Source organism: Olea europaea, unplaced genomic scaffold, assembly GCF_002742605.1.
Source record: "Olea europaea var. sylvestris unplaced genomic scaffold, O_europaea_v1 scaffold1727, whole genome shotgun sequence".
In the NCBI taxonomy this organism is placed as follows: domain Eukaryota; kingdom Viridiplantae; phylum Streptophyta; class Magnoliopsida; order Lamiales; family Oleaceae; genus Olea; species Olea europaea.
In genome coordinates this window covers 24467-44375 of record NW_019234972.1, presented here as the reverse complement: position 1 = coordinate 44375, position 19909 = coordinate 24467, and the positions used below count along the sequence as shown (strand labels likewise).

The following is a 19909-nucleotide window of genomic DNA, read 5'->3' as shown; positions in this document are numbered from 1 at the left end:
AGAGAAGAAGTCAAATATAATGGTTGAAATAGTGAAATAACGGTCAAAAAATAATTTTTTTGGTAAAAAAATCGTGCCCAAATAGGCTATAAGTAAGATAATCACTAATTCTCTTTCCATAAAAAAATTTTTTAAAAAAAATCCTAAATTCATATTTCTATATATGTTCTTGTTCCTTTTTTGAATTTTCGGTTTGCTTATTGTAAACTTAATTTCGTAAACAATCTCAAGATCGAGAGGGGCAAATAGGACAACATATTTGTTCAACGTCCATTTTTGCAAATTTTCTACATCTTTGGTTTGAGTTTTTTTGGTTCATGTTTTGGTTTCATTCTTCAGTTTGGTGATTGAAGTTTACAAATTATTCTAAGTTCTCATTTATCATTTTGCATCTTTTGTTAAGCATCAAAGAAGGAACAAGGGATTTCCAGGTCCCATTCATGTAGGTTTAAAGAGCAGTTGGAGACTAGTCCGATTAAGAAAATTGAGGACATTTTTCTTGTTCTAATCATAAGTATTGCAAATTGAAATTACTTTCAAATTGAGTATTTCTTATTTAAAAAAGACTAAATATGTTTAGAGATAAATGATATATTGCAAAATAGGGATAACAACGGTGAGGGGGTGGAATGCGAGGGGCAAATCGGACAATCCTCCCCCATTTACGTCCAGCCAAGAATTTTCAAGTAGGACGGGACATGAATTAAAATAATCAAATTCTGTTCATCCATCTATTTAATTAATATTAACTTTTTTTATATTTAAAAAAAATGATATTTAACATCAATAGTGCTAGAGTACTCGTCTAGCTGGTCATACTTGATATATTTAATTAATAAATCATGTGATATTACATTTAAATAAATATATTATTTAATGTCATGCATTTGTCATCTAAATTTGAGGTTAACATCAGTGATATTGAATAACATTATTGTTTTTTAAATATAGTTTAAATTTCAAACTGGTATAATAATCGGGAAATCGCGGTGAATCATTTTTCCATCCCACTATCCTATCCATGTATCAAATATTAAGCTCATGTTTGGTGAAAATTAAAATCAAAATTTAAATTTAAATCAAAAAACAATAATTAAATTTATCATATACTTGGCATTAATGAACTTTTATCAAAATATACTAAAAAATTAATTTTAGGTCACGTTTGAGCCACATTTTTTCAAAAAATTACATTCTTAAACAGTGATTTGACATCATATCAACAACATATTTTTCAATAAAATAATATTATAAGCAAATTCAAAACCTTTCTTTATTTTTTACCATATATTTTTTATTAATACGCTATTCAAAAATGCATTATAAGAAAATAATGTGGTTCAATCGAGTGCATAATATACACAAATGGGCCTAAATACAATCTCTAAAATTTTAAAAATTCTTGCTTGTATAGTAACAAAATAAAATTGAAATTTCAAGAATCAATCCTTGTATGGAACGGGTGATATCGATGAATTATATCCCATAGTAAAATAATAAGAAACCTGCACCGTTCCGTTGAAGCATCTTCCAAGTTTTAAATTCTCCGATATTTGAGTCACAGGTCAAAGTTCACCCTTTCGCCATTCTTCCTCTGATCCAGAAATATATATTTATGTTTTTCTACCCTTTTTCCCTCATTCTCCAATTTGTATACACCTATGCAAAATTCATTTATACGAACATTTCTGGCCGGCCCAGCAGTTTTTGTCCGATTTGATTGAATTTTTCCATGAGAATCACAGACCCAAATCAACTGCATTGTTAAAGGTGATTCCCCCCCCCCCCTCTTTTTGCGTATTATCTTGTTTAATTTCACGTTATTTTGAGGCTCTTCTGGATTTTTGTTTCTGAAATAAGAAATGAGTATTTTTGGTGTGATCTTCTTATGCTTTGATCTAATTTAAGATCCTTCCTTGATATAGACATTGCGTTCCTTTACTTATCCCAAATTTAAGCTTAATTTGGCACCAAAATTCTTAGCTTCACGAATTTAATAATTTACCATGCTTTCTTCTTCTCCCCCCCCCCCCCCCCCCGGCGCGCTTTTGATCATATATCAGCTGGGATTCTATATATCCAAGACTGTGTAGATGTATCTACTTAAAAGAATTTATACTTTTATGTATGGATTTAGGAGTTAACAAACTTTTTTTTTCAACTTTGTTTAATTTTTGAAATTTCAATTTAATTGGGTTTTTGGTGCATATGGATGTGAAATACTGTAGGGAGTAAAAGTGAATGGGGCGTTGGTGTTTTCATATGCTCTAGTGAGGATAGGCAGGCGCTAGAGATGTCAGAAAGTGAATCAACCCGCTCGACCCGGGTCGAGGGTGACCAATCAGTTCGCCAAGTTTGTGCAAATGGGGTTTGCATGAAGACAAATGTAGTTGAAGAAAAGCTAGATGAAGGAAATATTCAAGAGGCCGAATCTGCGTTACGTGATGGTTTATCGCTCAATTTCGAGGTTGGCTTTGTCAAAACATACGAGTTTAATTATGTTGGTGAAGCTATGTTTCTGTAATACTCCATGACTATTTTGATTAGTGAATTATATTTTTCCTTATGTAGAAAATTTTAATTATGTTTCTTGCATGGATTGAGCAAAAGTATAAACTTTTTAAAAGAATGCTTTACATAATATTATTCTGTTGGTTGTCAATACAGAGACGTAACAAAGCTTGTGAGGACAGCGGTCATTTGAGAGACTCACAGATTTTAGTGATTTAAATTTTATAATTGCAGAGATGCCACATGTTCTAAATCAAGCAAAGAAGTTTATTTTTGGAAAGTTCGTTCATCTAAGAGACACTACATCCAAAATTTTCCACTCATTGGGTGCCACCTTCTTTGAACCATAATATATAGATGATTATACTTATATTTAAATGAAGGTGAAAGTTCTAATAGCCATAATTGCACTGATTTACTGAAAACTGCCAGAAATTGCTTTTCTTCTTCTGTTCAATGAGTTTTACAGCCTTGTTCCACTTTTATTGTTTCTTAACCTGGTTTTACGTTAATATTACCCCTTAGCAGGAAGAGATATCAATTTTATGTTGTAGGAGCTGAGACCAAGTTTTAAGAAGGGGCTGGCTTAACTTTATATTACTCTTTGTGGGTACTTACTCTGACATGACGTCAGTATATTTGTTTTCTCTGAAGATTGAATTGCTAAAGGATGAGGTTTGGCTCATGTTAACATATATCCATGCATTTTAACATTTCTGTCAATTCTTTCAAGCTTAATGAATGACTAATGATTCTTGTACCGGTATTTTTTCGTGAAAGTATAAAAGAGTTTCTTTCCCTTTTTGTGTTTTATTGTATTAAAATTGATGCTCCATGCCCAATTGAATATAATCTCCGATTTTTTATGTTCCAAACGTTTCCTTCAACAGCTTGCCTTTTAGTTTTCTTTCTTTCCAAAATTTCTAATCGAAGAATACGAGTATATTTGACAGGACTTTGGATAAAACAATTGCAAATAACAGATCTACTAAATCCCACTCAGTTTATTTTAAACTCCATCTTCATTGGTATATCCTCTATTCCTGCTTTCTCACGGGAAATATCCATTTCTCTTCATCCTCTTCGTATGAATGACGGATTGGTAAAAACTAGAGTCGTCCTTGTTCTTCATGAAACATTGATCAAAGCAATTTGGAGGGACGCTTGTACATCAGATAACTCAAATGGTAGATATATGTCAAATATATTTGGCGCGAAGCTTGATAGTGGCTTGAATTCATTTATGGTGGTAGTTTGATAATGTGCTTGTGGCAGACATGGGTCCAAATTTGGTTGTTCGTGAATGTATCCATCAAATTAGGGCAACTGGGATCATAACTGAGATATATCCACAGGAAGACGCAACCTTAAGTCTTTTTATTACTAAAATAAATCCTCTTCATGGATTCATTATATGTACTAACTTCTTCAAATGACTACTTTAGTTGATGTTTCTCACGTTGTAACATTAACTCCCAAGTCTCTTGAGTATCTTGATTGATATGAGATCTAACTATCTTTTTTGTTTTGTTTTGTTTCTGAATATTAGATGGTTGAATTGCTAAAACTGAAACATTTTGATTTCCATTGTTATTTTTTATTCTCTCGTCGTCTCTAAATTTGGCATAAATTTTAATATCGTTTCGCTAATGGTTCAAGGATATACACCAATTTGACAGTTCATTAATTTATATTCAGGAAGCACGAGCTCTTCTCGGAAGGTTAGAGTATCAACGGGGAAATGTGGAAGGTGCTTTACGGGTGTTTGAAGGTATTGATCTTCAAGCCGCTGTACAAAGGATGCAACCTTCTATTTCAGAGAAACAGCCTTCTAAGAAGGGCCGTTCAAGAAGTGAATCTACACATGCTGTCTTACAGCATTCTGCCAGTCTTGTGCTTGAGGCCATATATTTGAAAGTCAAATCTCTTCAAAAGCTGGGAAGATTGGCAGGTGATTCTTTTTATGTAAACAATTTAAGAGTTCTGAGAAAAGTTGACAGTACTTTCTCATTCCCACCCTTCCATTGTTTGTTGAGCTGCCACAGCAATATTTGTTCACTGCTTCTTTATTTGGTTACTTACAAAATTCTCTTTTTTTGAGTTGTTGCAGAGGCTGCTCAAGAGTGTAAAGGCGTGCTTGATGCAGTGGAAAAGATATTTTATCATGGCATACCTGATGTGTTGGTAGAGAATAAGCTGCAAGCAACTGTTAGCCGTGCGGTCGAGCTTCTTCCAGAGTTGTGGAAGCATGCTGGTTGCTATCCTGAAGCAATGTCTTCATATCGAAGAGCCCTCCTAAGTCAATGGAATCTCAGTAATGATTGCTGCGTGAGGATTCAAAAAGCATTTGCTATTTTCTTGTTGTATAGTGGAGTAGAGGTTGGCCCACCGAGTTTAGCGGTACAAATTGATGGATCTTATGTTCCTAAAAACAATCTGGAAGAGGCAATTTTACTTTTGATGATTCTTATGAGAAAATTTTGCCTTGGGAAGACCACATGGGATCCATCAATTCTCGAGCATCTTACTTTTGCTCTATCCCTATGCAGCCAAACTTCTGTTTTAGCTAAGCAACTTGAAGAAGTCATGCCTGGAGTAATACATCGAGTTGATCGTTGGAAAGCATTGGCCCTTTGCTTTATTGGAGCCGGACAAAATAAATCTGCCTTATATCTACTCCGGAAGTCTCTACACCAACATGAAGAGCCAGATGATATTATGTCACTATTGCTGGCTGCAAATATTTGCAGCAAGGATGTGTTTCTTGCTGCTGAGGGAGTGAAATATGCACAGAGGGCAATTGCTAATGCACAGGGAGTAAATGAACATTTAAAAGGTGTTGGTCTTCGCATGTTGGGTCTGTGCTTGGGAAAGCAAGCAAAAAATTCTTCTTCAGACTTTGAGAGATCCCGTCTTCAGTCTGAAGCTCTGAAATCATTAGACAGTGCAATAGCCCTGGAGCGTGAAAATTCTGATCTAATATTCGAGTTAGGAGTTCAATATGCTGAGCAACGGAATTTGAATGCAGCTTTGCTCTATGCCAAACAGTATATCGATGCAACAGGAGGATCTGTGTTAAGAGGTTGGAGACTGCTTGCTTTAGTTTTATCTGCTCAACAAAGGTTCATGGAGGCTGAAGTGGTTACGGATGCTGCTTTAGACGAAACTACAAAGTGGGAACAAGGACCACTGCTCAGGATAAAGGCAAAGCTGAAGATTTCCCAGTCTCTTCACATGGATGCTATTGAGACTTACCGATCCCTCCTTGCATTAGTCCAAGCCCAAAGAAAGTCTTATGGGCTGCTTTTAAGTTTGCCTCAGGTCAAATTCTGGATTATCTACACACGGCCCATTAAATAGGATGGTGGAAGTTCTTTTCATTATTATAGTTATTGCCTTTTCTTATATTTCCACATTGTGTTCTAGAGCATGTCTGGTGAAGCTTAAAAAAAAGTGAAATTTACTCTTAAATTTATTTTTGTATTCAAACATATTTGGATAACTTAATTTATTTTTATAAGTGAAAGTTTACTTATTTTAAAAGTAACTCTTACCTTTACTATCAAACTATATTATTTCCACCTTTCACTAATAAAACAATTATTAATTGTAAATGTTAAATATTTACTTATAATTAGCTTAGCCAAATGTGATCCTCGTACTATTGTGAAGCTATTAAAAGTCGTAAGATCAGAGTAATAATTGTTGGCACCTTATAATTCTTGAACAACTTCGGTCTATGTTTGAGCCCCATTGTTTAGGAGAATGGATTTTGTAATAGTGATTTTGTAGAATACATGGTTAAAAAGTAGGGGGAATATTGGATTCTATGCAAAACTGTTTTATTTGAGAGAATGAATGATTGAAAATGAGTTTTTACTTTTAAGAGAAAATGGCTCAAACAGGGGCTCAATAGAGTAGACATGACAACAACTAGTACACGGATGTTATTCTTGTCATTTAGATTTATTATTCGTATTTAACAGTTCTTTGGATCATCCCTTTTCCATTACAGTTGGAAGATGACAGAATAAATGAGTATGACGTTTGGCATGGGCTGGCGAACTTGTACTCTAGCCTAAGTCATTGGAAAGATGCAGAGATATGTTTGGGAAAAGCTAGAGGTCTTATCAAATATTCTGCAGAAACACTGCACACTGAAGGCAAGGACTCAAATGCATTCATCCTCTCTTTCTTTTTCAAATCATGAGCTAGTTGAATGGCTTTTCAATTCAAACCAATTTTCTTTTTGAGAAAGTATTAATTTCTGAGTACTTCTAATTTTCTAATCAGCCTGAAAAACAATCAACAGTTTGGCTAATTGCTTTATTATGATGAGCATGTTTGGTTAAGTTCTTTAAAAAAAAAAAAAAAAATGAAGTTAAGTTACTCTTTGCTTACTTTTTGTTTCAAGGCATGTTCAGATATGTTGAGTAATTATAGTTACTTATTTGGAAAGTAACTATTGTGATACGATCAAAATAAGTAACTTACTTTTAACGTTGACATATATAAAATTTATTTTTAAACTTCTGTACTTATTAGTATACTTTTTAAGCTTAGCTAAATATGCTCATATTGGAAATTCACACAAACACGCACACGGAGGTGTAGGAATTCTATCGCAATCTATGTTATCCTGACATATAAGTTGTATAACTATGTCTGACGTGACAAGACTCTCAACACTATATATGGGTCCAACCCTTTTGAAGACTGACTATTACTTTGCGATACTTTATATGTCTTCGATATTAGTATACAACCACAACTTAGTAACAAGGTAACAAGACCTTTCTTCACTTGTGTTAGTTTTTGAATTTTAGGAAAAACTTTGACTGCATTCTCGAGTCCTGACAATTTTACAACTTCATTGTCGAACACTAGATCCATACCCATGCATGACACTGTACTGGGAAACAGATTTCGTCGATTGGAAGTCTAATTCCATTTGAAGAATACCTAATTATGTACTTGCGTAGATTGTTATATCACAAACTTTTTGACTCACATTACGTTTATTTTGTTGTTTTTTCGTATGATGCACAATGTGCATTTGCAAGTCATATATTTTGGCACTCCTTTTCCCTATATATGTCATCTAAATTCTATATTTATAAGATGTTCTACGCATTATAATAGAACAATGAATAAATTATTTTACATGAAGGTGATTTGAGAGATTCATGGGCTTTCCTGATGATTAATTACATTTGTGAAAAAATGGTGAGTTGTTGATTATCAATCTGTTCGTTCATGTAATGAAGGCATTTTCTGATGGTCATTCTTTGGTGGAGAAAGGGTGGTATTTAAAGGTTAAATACTAAGAGAATGTTTGGCTAAGCCTTAAGAAAAAGTAAAACTACTTTTTTGAAAAAAAGTAACTGTTACTTTTTTGGTGAACGTGGTTGGCCAAAAAAATTACTTGTTAAGCGTATAGATATGTTTGGCTAAGCTTAAAAGTTGCATTTACTTCTCCTTTTTTGAGGTTCAGACAAAGATGCTTTAAACCATGTGGCAGTTTGTAGGTAGGAAATATTGAAAGTATTATGATCTTGCAGTTGACAAAGTCCATAATTAAAATGCCTTCAAGTTTTCGATGAGAAAAGTAAAATGGTTAATAAAAGGGAATAAAAGTGATAATTGAAGAAGCAGATTCTTATCTTTATTTGTGATTCTGTGCCAGGCATTATGCATGAAAGACGTGGACAACATAGTGAAGCTTTAGCTGCTTATATCAATGCCCTTTTGTTGGAACCAAACTATGTACCTTGCAAGATCTTAATCAGTGCACTGTTGGTTAAGATGGGCTCCAAGATGTTGCCAGTGGCCAGAACTCTACTCTCGGATGCTTTAAGAATCGAACCAACCAATCATATGGGTTGGTATTATTTGGGATTGGTTCATAAGGGTGATGGACGAATAGCTGATGCTGTCGACTGTTTCCAGGCTGCTTCCATGCTAGATGAGTCAGATCCAATTGAATGTTTCAGTTCCATTATTTGAGCCTTTTCCTCAGTCGAAATTTCATATATTTATTCTTTAATTCTTTCTCAAGTTCAACACTTGTGTACACTCTTGTAATAGCTGGCGTTCTATATAACATTTGTTAGGAAGGATTTTAGAGTGTGTTGCAGTTATTGTTTGAAAACATTCTATTTAGCTGCTGTATTTCATGACTTTAGAACAAGTAAACTTGGTCCAGTTCTAGGTAAAGGTCAAAGTCCAAGGGTGATGGACGAATAGCTGATGCTGTCGACTGTTTCCAGGCTGCTTCCATGCTAGATGAGTCAGATCCAATTGAATGTTTCAGTTCCATTATTTGAGCCTTTTCCTCAGTCGAAATTTCATATATTTATTCTTTAATTCTTTCTCAAGTTCAACACTTGTGTACACTCTTGTAATAGCTGGCGTTCTATATAACATTTGTTAGGAAGGATTTTAGAGTGTGTTGCAGTTATTGTTTGAAAACATTCTATTTAGCTGCTGTATTTCATGACTTTAGAACAAGTAAACTTGGTCCAGTTCTAGGTAAAGGTCAAAGTCCAATTTGCCTTGCATGGATTATGTTGATGAAATTCTGCATTATTTTGTGTCAATTGGATTCATAGATGGATTCTCAATGTTTTTTGCAATTTTTATAAATATCCTACAGTTATTCTCATAATTGTAGATTACGTATTATTGTGAGATATCACCGTTTATATTCGTATGCAAGTCTGTATTTTCATACTTCTTATGATACCCTAATGGTGTTTCATAGTCGTGGATTATGTCCTTAATAGAGGATGTGTGTATTTTGTAGTAGAATGTAAGTTTTCTCATGATACCGCGATGATGTGTTTTGATTTGGTTTTTTCCTTGTAAGCATCAGCGTAGAGGTGTCAATATGTGTTAGACAGAGTGGCCTAACCGTGCAAAATCCCAATCCACGTACAAGGTGTTGTGCCAAAGTGCTAGGCCGTTCCTAGATCTGTGTCGGGCCTAGATAATTTTAAGTGTATGACAATTGTCCGGCAACCTCAAAATTGGGTTGTGCAAGCTCCGTTAGCTCAATTAACATTTCTATCTTACTATACGGTTGTTTGAGAGCCTGTGACGGCCTTATAGGTATAGGAAACAACGGGAATGGCTAAGTGCTTAGTTACCTATTTCTCTTAAACCACTTAGGGATAAAAGCTTTAATGGGACAATCTTATATGTACACGTAGTAAACCATCTACTTAAATCACATCTCACACATCGAGCCACTTGAATCATGAAATTTCAACGTCCAAGTTTGTAAGAGAGAAATAAAGTAGGTGTGCGATGTTGAGGAGTCACATCTTGACTGGCTCGAGATTTAAGATGTCGTGATTTGAGTGAATTGTACTATCACATTTGCTATTGAAACTTCTCTCCAATTCAAGGTCGTTGTAATACAGAGTAACATGTACGAATCAATTTTTCTAATTTAATAATTAGCATCTTTGACAAGTATTGAATGGAACAGTCTTGTAGATTTTAACATTGTTTAATAATGTACAATCCATGTTACTAATGAGCGAGTTTAGATTGTGCACAAGTTAATCGCATATCTAAAGAATGATTGAATCGAAATTGTGGGGCTTTAACAAGAGAAGATGACAAATTCTGAATTGAATAATTTTATTTACTCTAAAGTGCATAGACGAGGATAATATAAAATTGATACTTTAAAACGGAACTCGAAAGACATCTTTTGTGTAAGTTTGATGCCTTCGAGTAGTATTTTGTAAAACATCATTATGAATTAATATTTGACCATTCGTGTGTTATAATCTGAAACAATTATCTAATGTTTCATAATCATATAAGATGTCACAAATTGTATACTCAATGGTTTGAGTATAGTAAAACACAATTTGTGACGTGATCAAAATATATCGTACACAATCAATATATAAAATTGAACGCTTTATGTTGATAAAATTGCATTGTTCTTATTGAGATTTGTCTAGATTTGGGAATAAGAACAATAACGTATTTTGATACATATTGAACGGGACCATGTATATGACTCATTTGTGGCTGCTTCGAATGAGACTCTGCGCGATTATCAAATGAGTCACCTAAATCCTTAGCGAGTAATATACATTTGACTGTTAGTTCAAGTTCTTTGAGGTACCAATAAGTTAAATCTTAATTAGAAGATTGATCTAAGTACTTAGGGAATGGGGCGAAACAGTAAGAAATCATATGTTTACAATAATGGAATCCGTTAATCATCACGATGAGACGATCGTGACTCTGAGACATGTTCTACAAGCATTTGAACCTAAATTCAGTAATCAGATGATGGGATCATTGGACTCTATATTGTGATTAGTTCACTATGGATTATCCTTATGAAAATGGAACTTGAGGGCCAATACATGTTGCAAGGGCAAAACCATCGTTTTGCCAATTTCAACATATCAACAGTCAAATGGGGTTGATTTGTGGAATGATAAGCGGATGATATTGTTATTGGATCATAAATTACTTCCATAATTACAGCTTGACTCGAAAGTGCAATTTTGACTTTTTGGTAAAATAAGCTAGAATTCATTAATATATCTTAATTGGTCAAGGTTGACTCAATTAAAAACAACTATTGGAGCTTGGGTCTTGTTAGTTCAGTTATGTCCCTCTCTTTTCTCTAATAAAGGTAAGTGATTGAATTTGCCTACTACAATAAAGTCCAAAGAAAATTGTGCAATTATGAAGTCCTAATTAAGTATTATAAATATGTTATTTGTGGGCACATTTCTCATGGTTTTAAGGTTAGCCACACCCTTTCATATTTCCTAAAAGGGAGGCACCTAAAAGAGAACAAGAGAGAATATTTAAGGTTGAAGCATTTGGCAAGACCATTAAAAGCTCATCCAATATTATTTTCTCGCCCTTATGTGTGAGGATTTAAAAACAAAGTCCAAGGATCTCAAGGTAATCTAAAATTCATTATTCACTTGGGTTATATTTTCAAAGGAAAACTGATTTCCCCTTGTGATGATTAAATCAAATAACCAAAATTTTATCTGTTTGAATGTAGTAAAGAAGAGATATGTATAGCAGTTTTTCGACTGTCCTAATTAATTTTGTCCCCTCCATCATTCCAAACATGCCCAAAATGGTTGTCCAAGCAAATGACTTCATCACCGTATGTGAAAATTGACAAGAAAATGGAGGATAAACATTTAGTCAAGAATTGAAAATTTGATTTCAATATTTCGTATTATGTGAGTATACAAAAGAGGAAATCACATCTAATCCTACTTTTTAACTTATCATTTCAAAAAATTAGATTTTGACTTTATTCTTTCAAAAATTAGGTATACCCTATTACCTCCACTTACCCCACTTCTCGACCCTACTTTTCTTCCTTATCGCTACAGCTTACCCCCAGCCCCAAATTTTCTCCATAAAAACGGAGCCCTGTTCGAAATCAGACCCTTCACTGTTGGCAAAGCTACAATTCCACCATTAAAAAGTGTCGAGTGCAGTGATGATGGGCATGCACCGCTACGCATTGCAATGACGCTCATCATCGTCGAGTGCTGTGCTCATCCTCTTCCGATCTACCTAGTCGCTACTTAGCTGAAATTTTGGGGTGGTTTTTATTGGTAATTGTTGGTGGTGGTGGTACAGGTGGTGCGACGTTTGGGTGGTGTCGGTAGTGGTGGAAGCATTCGTGACCTATTATTTGGGTGAATGTGACTAATAAAATGGGTAATTTGTAACCAATAAATAATATTTAACTAATAAAATGGGTAATTTATGATCAATAAATAATATTTTCAACTAAAAAAGTGATTGCGACTAAATTTGTATTTATGACTCACAATTTGTGTTCTTGTGATTGTGACTTTGACTTTGACTGTGACTTTATGCAATTTGCGACACTAATCATAATTGTATGTCATTTTGACCTTGACCTATTATCAAATGGTCACAAATGTGACTACCTGATATTTCAAGCTTTTTCAAAAATTTCTTATTTTTGAAAGTGTATTTTGAAACGTTTGTAATCATGCATTTTTTCCTATATGAAATTGTTTTGGTTGTTTGTGGGGGGTTTAATTTCATTAATGGTCACTGAACTTCCAATATAATAAGCTAATAACAAAATGCAACTTTTCGCACTAATCGAAAGACACGTACAATTCACGCGACCACGCTAGTTTATGAAAAAAAAATCCCACATACCACCATTGTTTGTGTATCTAGTAGTAGCAAAAGATAAATATGTGTGATACTATTTTTTTTTTTTTTTTATATCCAGATATCCACCTTACAATGACTAAATTTTGGAGTCTACACCTTGGCCCCTCAAGCTGCAGACAGGTTAAATTACAGGTTGTGTCCCAAACTGATCAGTACTTAAAAACTCTCAACTGATCTGCCAAAATGCCAAGGTGATACTATTTTTGGAATCATTTGAGTTGGACGGCAAATGACTTGTCAAGTTGCCTTACATGAACACCTTATATTACAGTTGTAACATGAATATAATAATCTTCTATATTTTCATATATACTAGTTTTCCACCTGTCATGTTTTATTTAATATTAAGTTATTAACGTATCAAAATATCTATTCAATTCTCTCAATAAACCTACAAATTTGATTAATTATTTAAAATAATAAATAGAAATGTAATCTTCATACATGACACACTTTTGACATTAAAAAAAATTAAAAGTTTATTAGGAAATTTTCTAAATGACGTCAATAATTTTATTAGATTATTTAAAAAATTAATTGACCGAAAAAAAAGTAACAATAAGAAAAAAAATTCTAAAGACGATCGAATTTATATTATAAATAAAATTTTTTCAAATGTTAAAATATCAAGCTGAAAAATTAGTGAATCTCAATTTTGTGTAGCTATAATTGAAATGTATTTTCTGGGGGATAGGATAAATGTTCCCTTGATGCATGGATTAAAAATCAAAATTATTGGAGCTCATAATTTATATATCAAACATTATTTTAGTTTGAGTGATTATTTTACATATAAAGAACTTATTTGATGATAACTATATTTAATATAATTAAATTGTGTAATTAATCGAATATATTTTTTTTATTGTTCAATATCCAATCCATTTAATGAATTCTTTTTTATTTACGTATAATATTATTTTATGAAAAAATTCTGCGATTAAAAATAAAAGAGAGAAAAATGAGGAAAAAATTAATGAAGCCAAACACAAGCTGAGCGACAGTATAATATTTTGTTACTTAAATAGGGTTGTGATTTTTATTTAATCATCCAATTTTAATATAGTTGAATTTAATCCTCCAAAATTTATATACATCTAAAATATTCAATATCGTCAAATAAATTAATCGATATCTTTTTGACTGAGTATTAAATTTTTTCAACATTGTGTTAAGTTTTACTTTGATTTGTCGCAACTACTTTTAGGAAATAAATAATATACATGATTTAATATACTTCGTGTCACGTTATATAAGGGTAAAATAGATTTGTATAAAAAAATATATCAATTAGCAAGGAAAAAAGGAAATTATATAAAGAAAATTGTCGCGAAAAAATAATAAACATTAATAAAATAATTACTTTTTTTTTAAAAAAAGGATGAGTTATATGCATTTTTTAATACACACGTTTCATGTACGTTTAACTATTTTCGATATTCATTTAGATCATTCGATATATCTATTTTATAGTTCAGATTTATAAAGATTTATGATAGATTTTTATAAAAAAAAAAAAACTAAATAAATCACCTAGTGAAAAAATAATAATAATAATTGATACTAAAAAATATCAATCACCCAATAAAAAAAATTTGACACTGAGCATCACCTCAATAAATAAATAAATGTCTGATGGAGCAACTCCATGCATTCCTGGCAGCCAGGAGCAATTTTGCTTTGGCATCCAAGAGTGCTATTGGATGCCAGGAACAAAATTACTCGATTGGTTTTTTTTTTTTTTTTTGTGTCAAATTTTTTTTTCACTTGGTGATTTAATTAGATTTTTAAATAAAAATCTACCATAAATCTTCTATATTCTCTCGAAATTCATTTCGAGAACTATATTATAAACACATTGAATAATCTAAATGAATATCGAAAATAGTTAAACGTACATCAAACGTGTATATTAAAAAATGCATATAACCCGTCTTTTTTCTTTAAAAAATCAATTATTTTATTATTTTTTCGCGACAATAATTTTTTACGCCATTTAGAAAATTTCCTAATAAACTTTTAATTTTTTTTTTAATGTCAAAAGAGACATCATTTAAAAAATTAAGAATTTCGATAACAAACTAAATTTATAATATGATTGTACGGTGGTCAAATGCATAAATCTTCTATATTCTCTCGAAACTCATTTCGAGAACTATGTCATAGACATATTAAATGATTTAAATGAATATCGAAAATAGTTAAACACACATCAAATGTGTGTGTTAAAAAATGTGTATAACTCGTCTTTCTTCTTTAAAAAAATCAAATATTTATTAATTTTGTTATTTTTTTCGACAATTTTTATAAAAAAAATATTATGTGGTATTACGTCAATTATTTTTTTTTTTGGACGTAAAAATTCAAATAAGGCAAAACAGTAGCACCACACACGCGTAGGAAGACCATTAGTAGTGATTTTAGGAGTGAAGTGGGATATTATGGAATATTCAAAAGTAAAATAGGAAAATACAAAATACGTCTTGAATGAATAGTGCTTGCTACATTCCCTCTTTCAACACTAAACATTTACAGTGGTTTTGATATAAAAATGATAAATATTATGATCAGTCAACGTCAAAGCGTGGAAGCAAAAAAATAATAATAATAATAAAAATAATAATAAAAATATATATATATATAGTTTTGCAACGAACTCTTGCGATGAATTTTGGAGGCCTTAGCTAAATATGGAGTCTCTCGCAAGCGCCTCACTTTTCTATAGCTTAAGCCAACTCTACGGCTAAGACATCTAAGTACTTTTTCGTTGTAATAGGAACAAACCACTAAAGTACTCAAAAAATTTAATGGTATAATATGACAGTTGTGGTTACTAGAATTATGCTTGAGCATTTTTCCTTTAGGATTGTCAAGAGAACTTTACACAAAATAGAATCTCAAAAACTATGAAAGAGCATAATACTTTCAAACCATTTCACATGATAACGAGAATAGATTTTCACTTGGCTCCCAGGGCACATCTCCAAGTGGTAAAAGGGGAGGGTGGAAAAATCAAACTTTACTTGAGGCTGCTGCGTCAAGGGTTCGAATCCTGAAATATGGATTTGGCTCTTGGATAAGTGTAAGTGTACAAGCAGCCTTTCACCCTGTACCCTTGGAGGCATAACCTGCGATTTACCTCCTTCACGATATTCCAGGACAGTGGTGGTGGGGGACCCTTAAAATTAGGGTTTAACCTTTTTTTGAGAATAGATTTTCACTTTTTAAGCCCATGCCTCAAGCATTCAATTGAGTAGGGCTGGGCAAATCTCCCGAACCAAACCGACCGAACCGAACCCGAATCGAACCGAACCGAACCCGACGGTTCTTGTCAAATTAAATACCCGAACGGGTATCTGAATTGAGAACCGACGGGTACGGTTCGGTTCTCGGTTCTAGACCAAGACCCGAAGAACCGAATAAGAACCGAATTTTTCTATTTTTTTTTATTTTGAGTAAATCAAATTATTTTAATTTCAATTTTTTCTAAACAAATTGACAAATTAACGATTTCTAAATCCAAATTTTTGGCCCAATAATTTGTTTCGTTTCTAATTTTTTAATTTTTGGTCCAATTACCCATTTTATTGTTTCATTTCTTAGCCAAGCAAGATCAAATACACTAAATAACCCTAAACACCAACACTAAAGTGCATAACGTTGTCTCGACTCTCGCACTCACTCTACAGCCTCGCTAATATTCCAAAACCTATACAATCATTGGTCGACACTGTGACCTCCAATCGAAGTTGTGACCTTCGCCAACCGAAACTTTGATCGTAGCGATCATTTGAATAAGGTAGTTTATTAGTCTTTGACATTCCAAAACCATTGAATGTATCATTAGTTGTATTTATATAATGTTGTTATAAATGTTAAAAAAATTTAATTATAGTACAGAACCGAACGGAACCGAACCGATCCGAACCGAACCGAATGGAACCGAACCCGAATGGTTCCATAATTATATTTGGACCCGACGGTTCCATTTACTAGATACCCGAAAATTTCGGTTCGGTTCGGTTCGGTTCTCTTTAGAACCGAACCGAACCGACCCGCGCCCACCCCTACAATTGAGTGATCTAGAGATATCAAACTAAGCGGATGAATCCTAAATTAGAAACTCTTGGAAAGAGCACGTATCAGTAATCGACCTCTAACTAGAATGGCCTTGTCCGTGGGTTGTCCTCTAGTCATTGTCGGGTCAATTCAATTATGAGGAAAAACCTACGATTAACCAGTAATTCTAATCATTTTGATTAAGTTCATTTTTTTTAGTACTCCAACTCTCATAATCTTTTAAAATCTCCACTTTTAGCTATAATGTTATGAAGACCAACAGTATTTTATAACATTTCTAGTAGTTATATATAAGTGTTGTATTTTTTTCTTAAAAAAAAAAAATTGAAAAAGAAATATTGCATTTATATATTTCCAGAATGAGTCCAAAAAATCCGAACCATATCCCAACCCAGTTGTTTACCCACCCGCGTATGCCTAACTAACCAAGATCCATCCCAAAAGTCAAAAACCCTAATCTCGGCACCATATATATACACTCCCCAAACCTGGAACAGGGTTTCACCTTCTTTTTCTGTTCCGCTTCGCAAATCAAAACCCTAATCCAAAACACACAGACCAATTCACAATGGCGGAACAGCTAGTTCTGAGGGGTACAATGAGGGCTCACACCGACTGGGTGACAGCCATTGCCACTCCAATCGACAATTCCGATATGATCGTGACATCGTCTCGTGATAAGTCCATAATCGTGTGGTCTCTTACCAAGGAGGACCGGACTTATGGCGTCGCCCGCCGCCGCCTCACCGGGCACTCCCACTTCGTTCAGGATGTGGTCCTTTCATCCGATGGGATGTTCGCTTTGTCCGGTTCGTGGGACGGCGAGCTCCGCCTCTGGGACCTCCAGACCGGAGCCACCACCCGTCGGTTCGTTGGACACTCCAAGGATGTTTTGTCGGTTGCTTTCTCGATTGATAACCGTCAGATCGTGTCTGCTTCTCGTGACAAGACGATCAAGCTATGGAATACTCTCGGAGAGTGCAAGTACACGATTCAGGACCAGGATGCCCATTCCGATTGGGTTTCTTGTGTACGGTTCTCTCCCAACAATCTTCAGCCTACTATTGTGTCGGGGTCGTGGGACCGCACCGTGAAAATCTGGAATCTCACTAACTGCAAGCTGAGAGCCACTTTGACTGGGCATTCAGCCAACGTGAACACTGTGGCCGTGTCCCCTGATGGTTCCTTGTGCGCGAGTGGTGGAAAAGATAGCGTGATTTTACTCTGGGATTTATCTGAGGGGAAGAGGCTGTACTCATTGGAAGCAGGTTCAGTTATTCATTCTCTTTGCTTTAGCCCTAACAGGTACTGGCTCTGTGCCGCTACTGAGTCCGGCATCAAGGTTTGGGACTTGGAGAGCAAGAGTGTGGTCATGGATCTCAAGGTTGATTTGAAGCTGGAGAGTGAGATGGCTGCTGAAGACACTACACAGGCCACTAAAAACAAGGTACATTTGAGATTTATGCTTGTTAGAATTTGTATATTGATTATGTTTTTGTTTAGAATTGACTTTCTAATAGTTATTTTGACTGTTGGGCATTTATTGCATGAGGAATTTTTCCAAATTTTCTACTTATAAATGCAAAAGTTCAAAAACTATCTTCTAATATTAATATCAATGCCTTCTATACAGGTTAGTAGCTGATTTATCCTTACTAAAAGTCACCACCTTTTGTCTTTGTTATTCTCCGTGGTAGAGTGACTATCAACTGAACTATTTGTTTAACTAATTCTTGCTCAACCATTTTGTCAAATTGGTTGAGGTTTCATGGCTCGAGCTTAGTTCTCGGCCAACTCAATCATCCGCTCGAGCTTAGTTCATGAAACTTTTATGGGAAGACTGCAACTTTATTAAAAAATAGTAGGAGAGGGTGTTAAGATCAGTTTTTTCCTGCTAACCTTTACTCCATCAGAATTATTGTTAGCATCATCATATTTAGTTGATGTTGCATGAATTCAGTCTTTTAACTTGAAAAAGTTTCACAGTTGGAGATTAAGATTTTTCTATATGCTGAGGTAACTTAAAAGAGTTGTACACTGGTCATATTTCATTTTCTTATACTTGGTACCTTAAGAAATTTCCTCTGTGCGCATCTAAGAACCTTAAATGTAATGATTGTGTTAATAAGTTGTGTTTTCCTTGTTGCAGTTTGTCCTTACTTTTATATTGTAACCTGTTTGAAGATTACATCTTGTATTTTAAGTGCTTATGACTTTGATTTGGTAAGTGTAATTTTTCTTGCTGTGCATGTGCTTAGGCTTCTATTATAACCTGGTTAAAGATTATATCTTTTCAGGTGATACTTGATTGGTTTTTGTGATTTTGTTGGAATATATGGATGTTACTCCAATATTATCACGATTTGTTTAAATTTTGCACTGTATGCATGTTTCAATAAAGCTACTTGTACAAAGTTGGGTTACAAAGTGTGTTGGCAAAATTCAGGCCATTGATCTCAAATGATTTAAAAATCTGTTTTTGAAATTATTGTTATGGATGTGCATAGCATAACTCTGTCTCTGTTCCATGATTCCATCTCAGATTGATCTTTTGATCACTTGATTGATTATCTGAACCTGTACATCTCTAGCACTGTTGAATCTGATGTAGGTGTTGGCTTTTTGCTGAACACTAGACAGCGAGCTAACATTTTTCCAACTTTTTATTTAACGTTGTTAACATGTCAATGTATTTTTACTGGATCTTGGATTGAATTCGTTAGTTAGGTTCACCTTTTATGCTTTTGTTGCTCTTATATTAATAATATAGCCCCCTAAACTGATTTTAAGGTGCTTTTCGATCAACATTAATGTTTCAACTTGTGAACTCCAGATCATATACTGCACCAGTCTCAGCTGGAGTGCCGATGGAAGCACCCTTTTTAGTGGTTACACTGATGGCGTCGTCAGAGTTTGGGGAATTGGACGCTACTAGGCCAAGCAGTCAAAGTTGCTTTTATTTGCAGTTATCCTTAGATTAAAGTTTAAAATGCTTGGAAAGATGTTTGGATTCTATGTTTTTATTGGTTTCAATTTTGGATTAAGTACATGTTTTGCTGAGTTCTATAATCCAGATTTTTCAATTTTTCACACC

General features: G+C 33.8%; 2 protein-coding genes across 2 annotated transcripts; both read left to right on the top strand.

Annotated features, from left to right (window-relative positions):
- The first annotated feature begins 1484 nt into the window (after window positions 1-1484).
- LOC111377814 (protein NPG1) lies at window positions 1485-9129 on the top strand. Its single transcript, XM_023000940.1, has 7 exons — window positions 1485-1770; window positions 2229-2467; window positions 4210-4462; window positions 4622-5832; window positions 6527-6674; window positions 8198-8728; window positions 9049-9129. Exons 2-6 carry the CDS (start codon window positions 2294-2296, stop codon window positions 8515-8517), a joined length of 2106 nt encoding a protein of 701 aa, XP_022856708.1. The 5' UTR covers window positions 1485-1770; window positions 2229-2293; the 3' UTR covers window positions 8518-8728; window positions 9049-9129.
- Window positions 9130-17305: 8176 nt separating this feature from the next.
- LOC111377813 (guanine nucleotide-binding protein subunit beta-like protein) lies at window positions 17306-19909 on the top strand. Its single transcript, XM_023000939.1, has 2 exons — window positions 17306-18262; window positions 19649-19909. The coding sequence occupies exons 1-2, from the start codon at window positions 17384-17386 to the stop codon at window positions 19748-19750; spliced, it is 981 nt and encodes a 326-aa protein (XP_022856707.1). The 5' UTR covers window positions 17306-17383; the 3' UTR covers window positions 19751-19909.

Excerpts from the sequence above, each read along its gene's own strand:
- LOC111377814 (XM_023000940.1), top strand. The coding sequence starts at position 2,294 with ATGTCAGAAAGTGAATCAACCCGCTCGACCCGGGTCGAGGGTGACCAA. Across the intron at positions 2,468-4,209 it reads GTTTATCGCTCAATTTCGAG|GAAGCACGAGCTCTTCTCGG; the intron begins GTTGGCTTTGTC and ends ATTTATATTCAG. Across the intron at positions 4,463-4,621 it reads AAAGCTGGGAAGATTGGCAG|AGGCTGCTCAAGAGTGTAAA; the intron begins GTGATTCTTTTT and ends GAGTTGTTGCAG.
- LOC111377813 (XM_023000939.1), top strand. The coding sequence starts at position 17,384 with ATGGCGGAACAGCTAGTTCTGAGGGGTACAATGAGGGCTCACACCGAC. Across the intron at positions 18,263-19,648 it reads CACAGGCCACTAAAAACAAG|ATCATATACTGCACCAGTCT; the intron begins GTACATTTGAGA and ends TGTGAACTCCAG.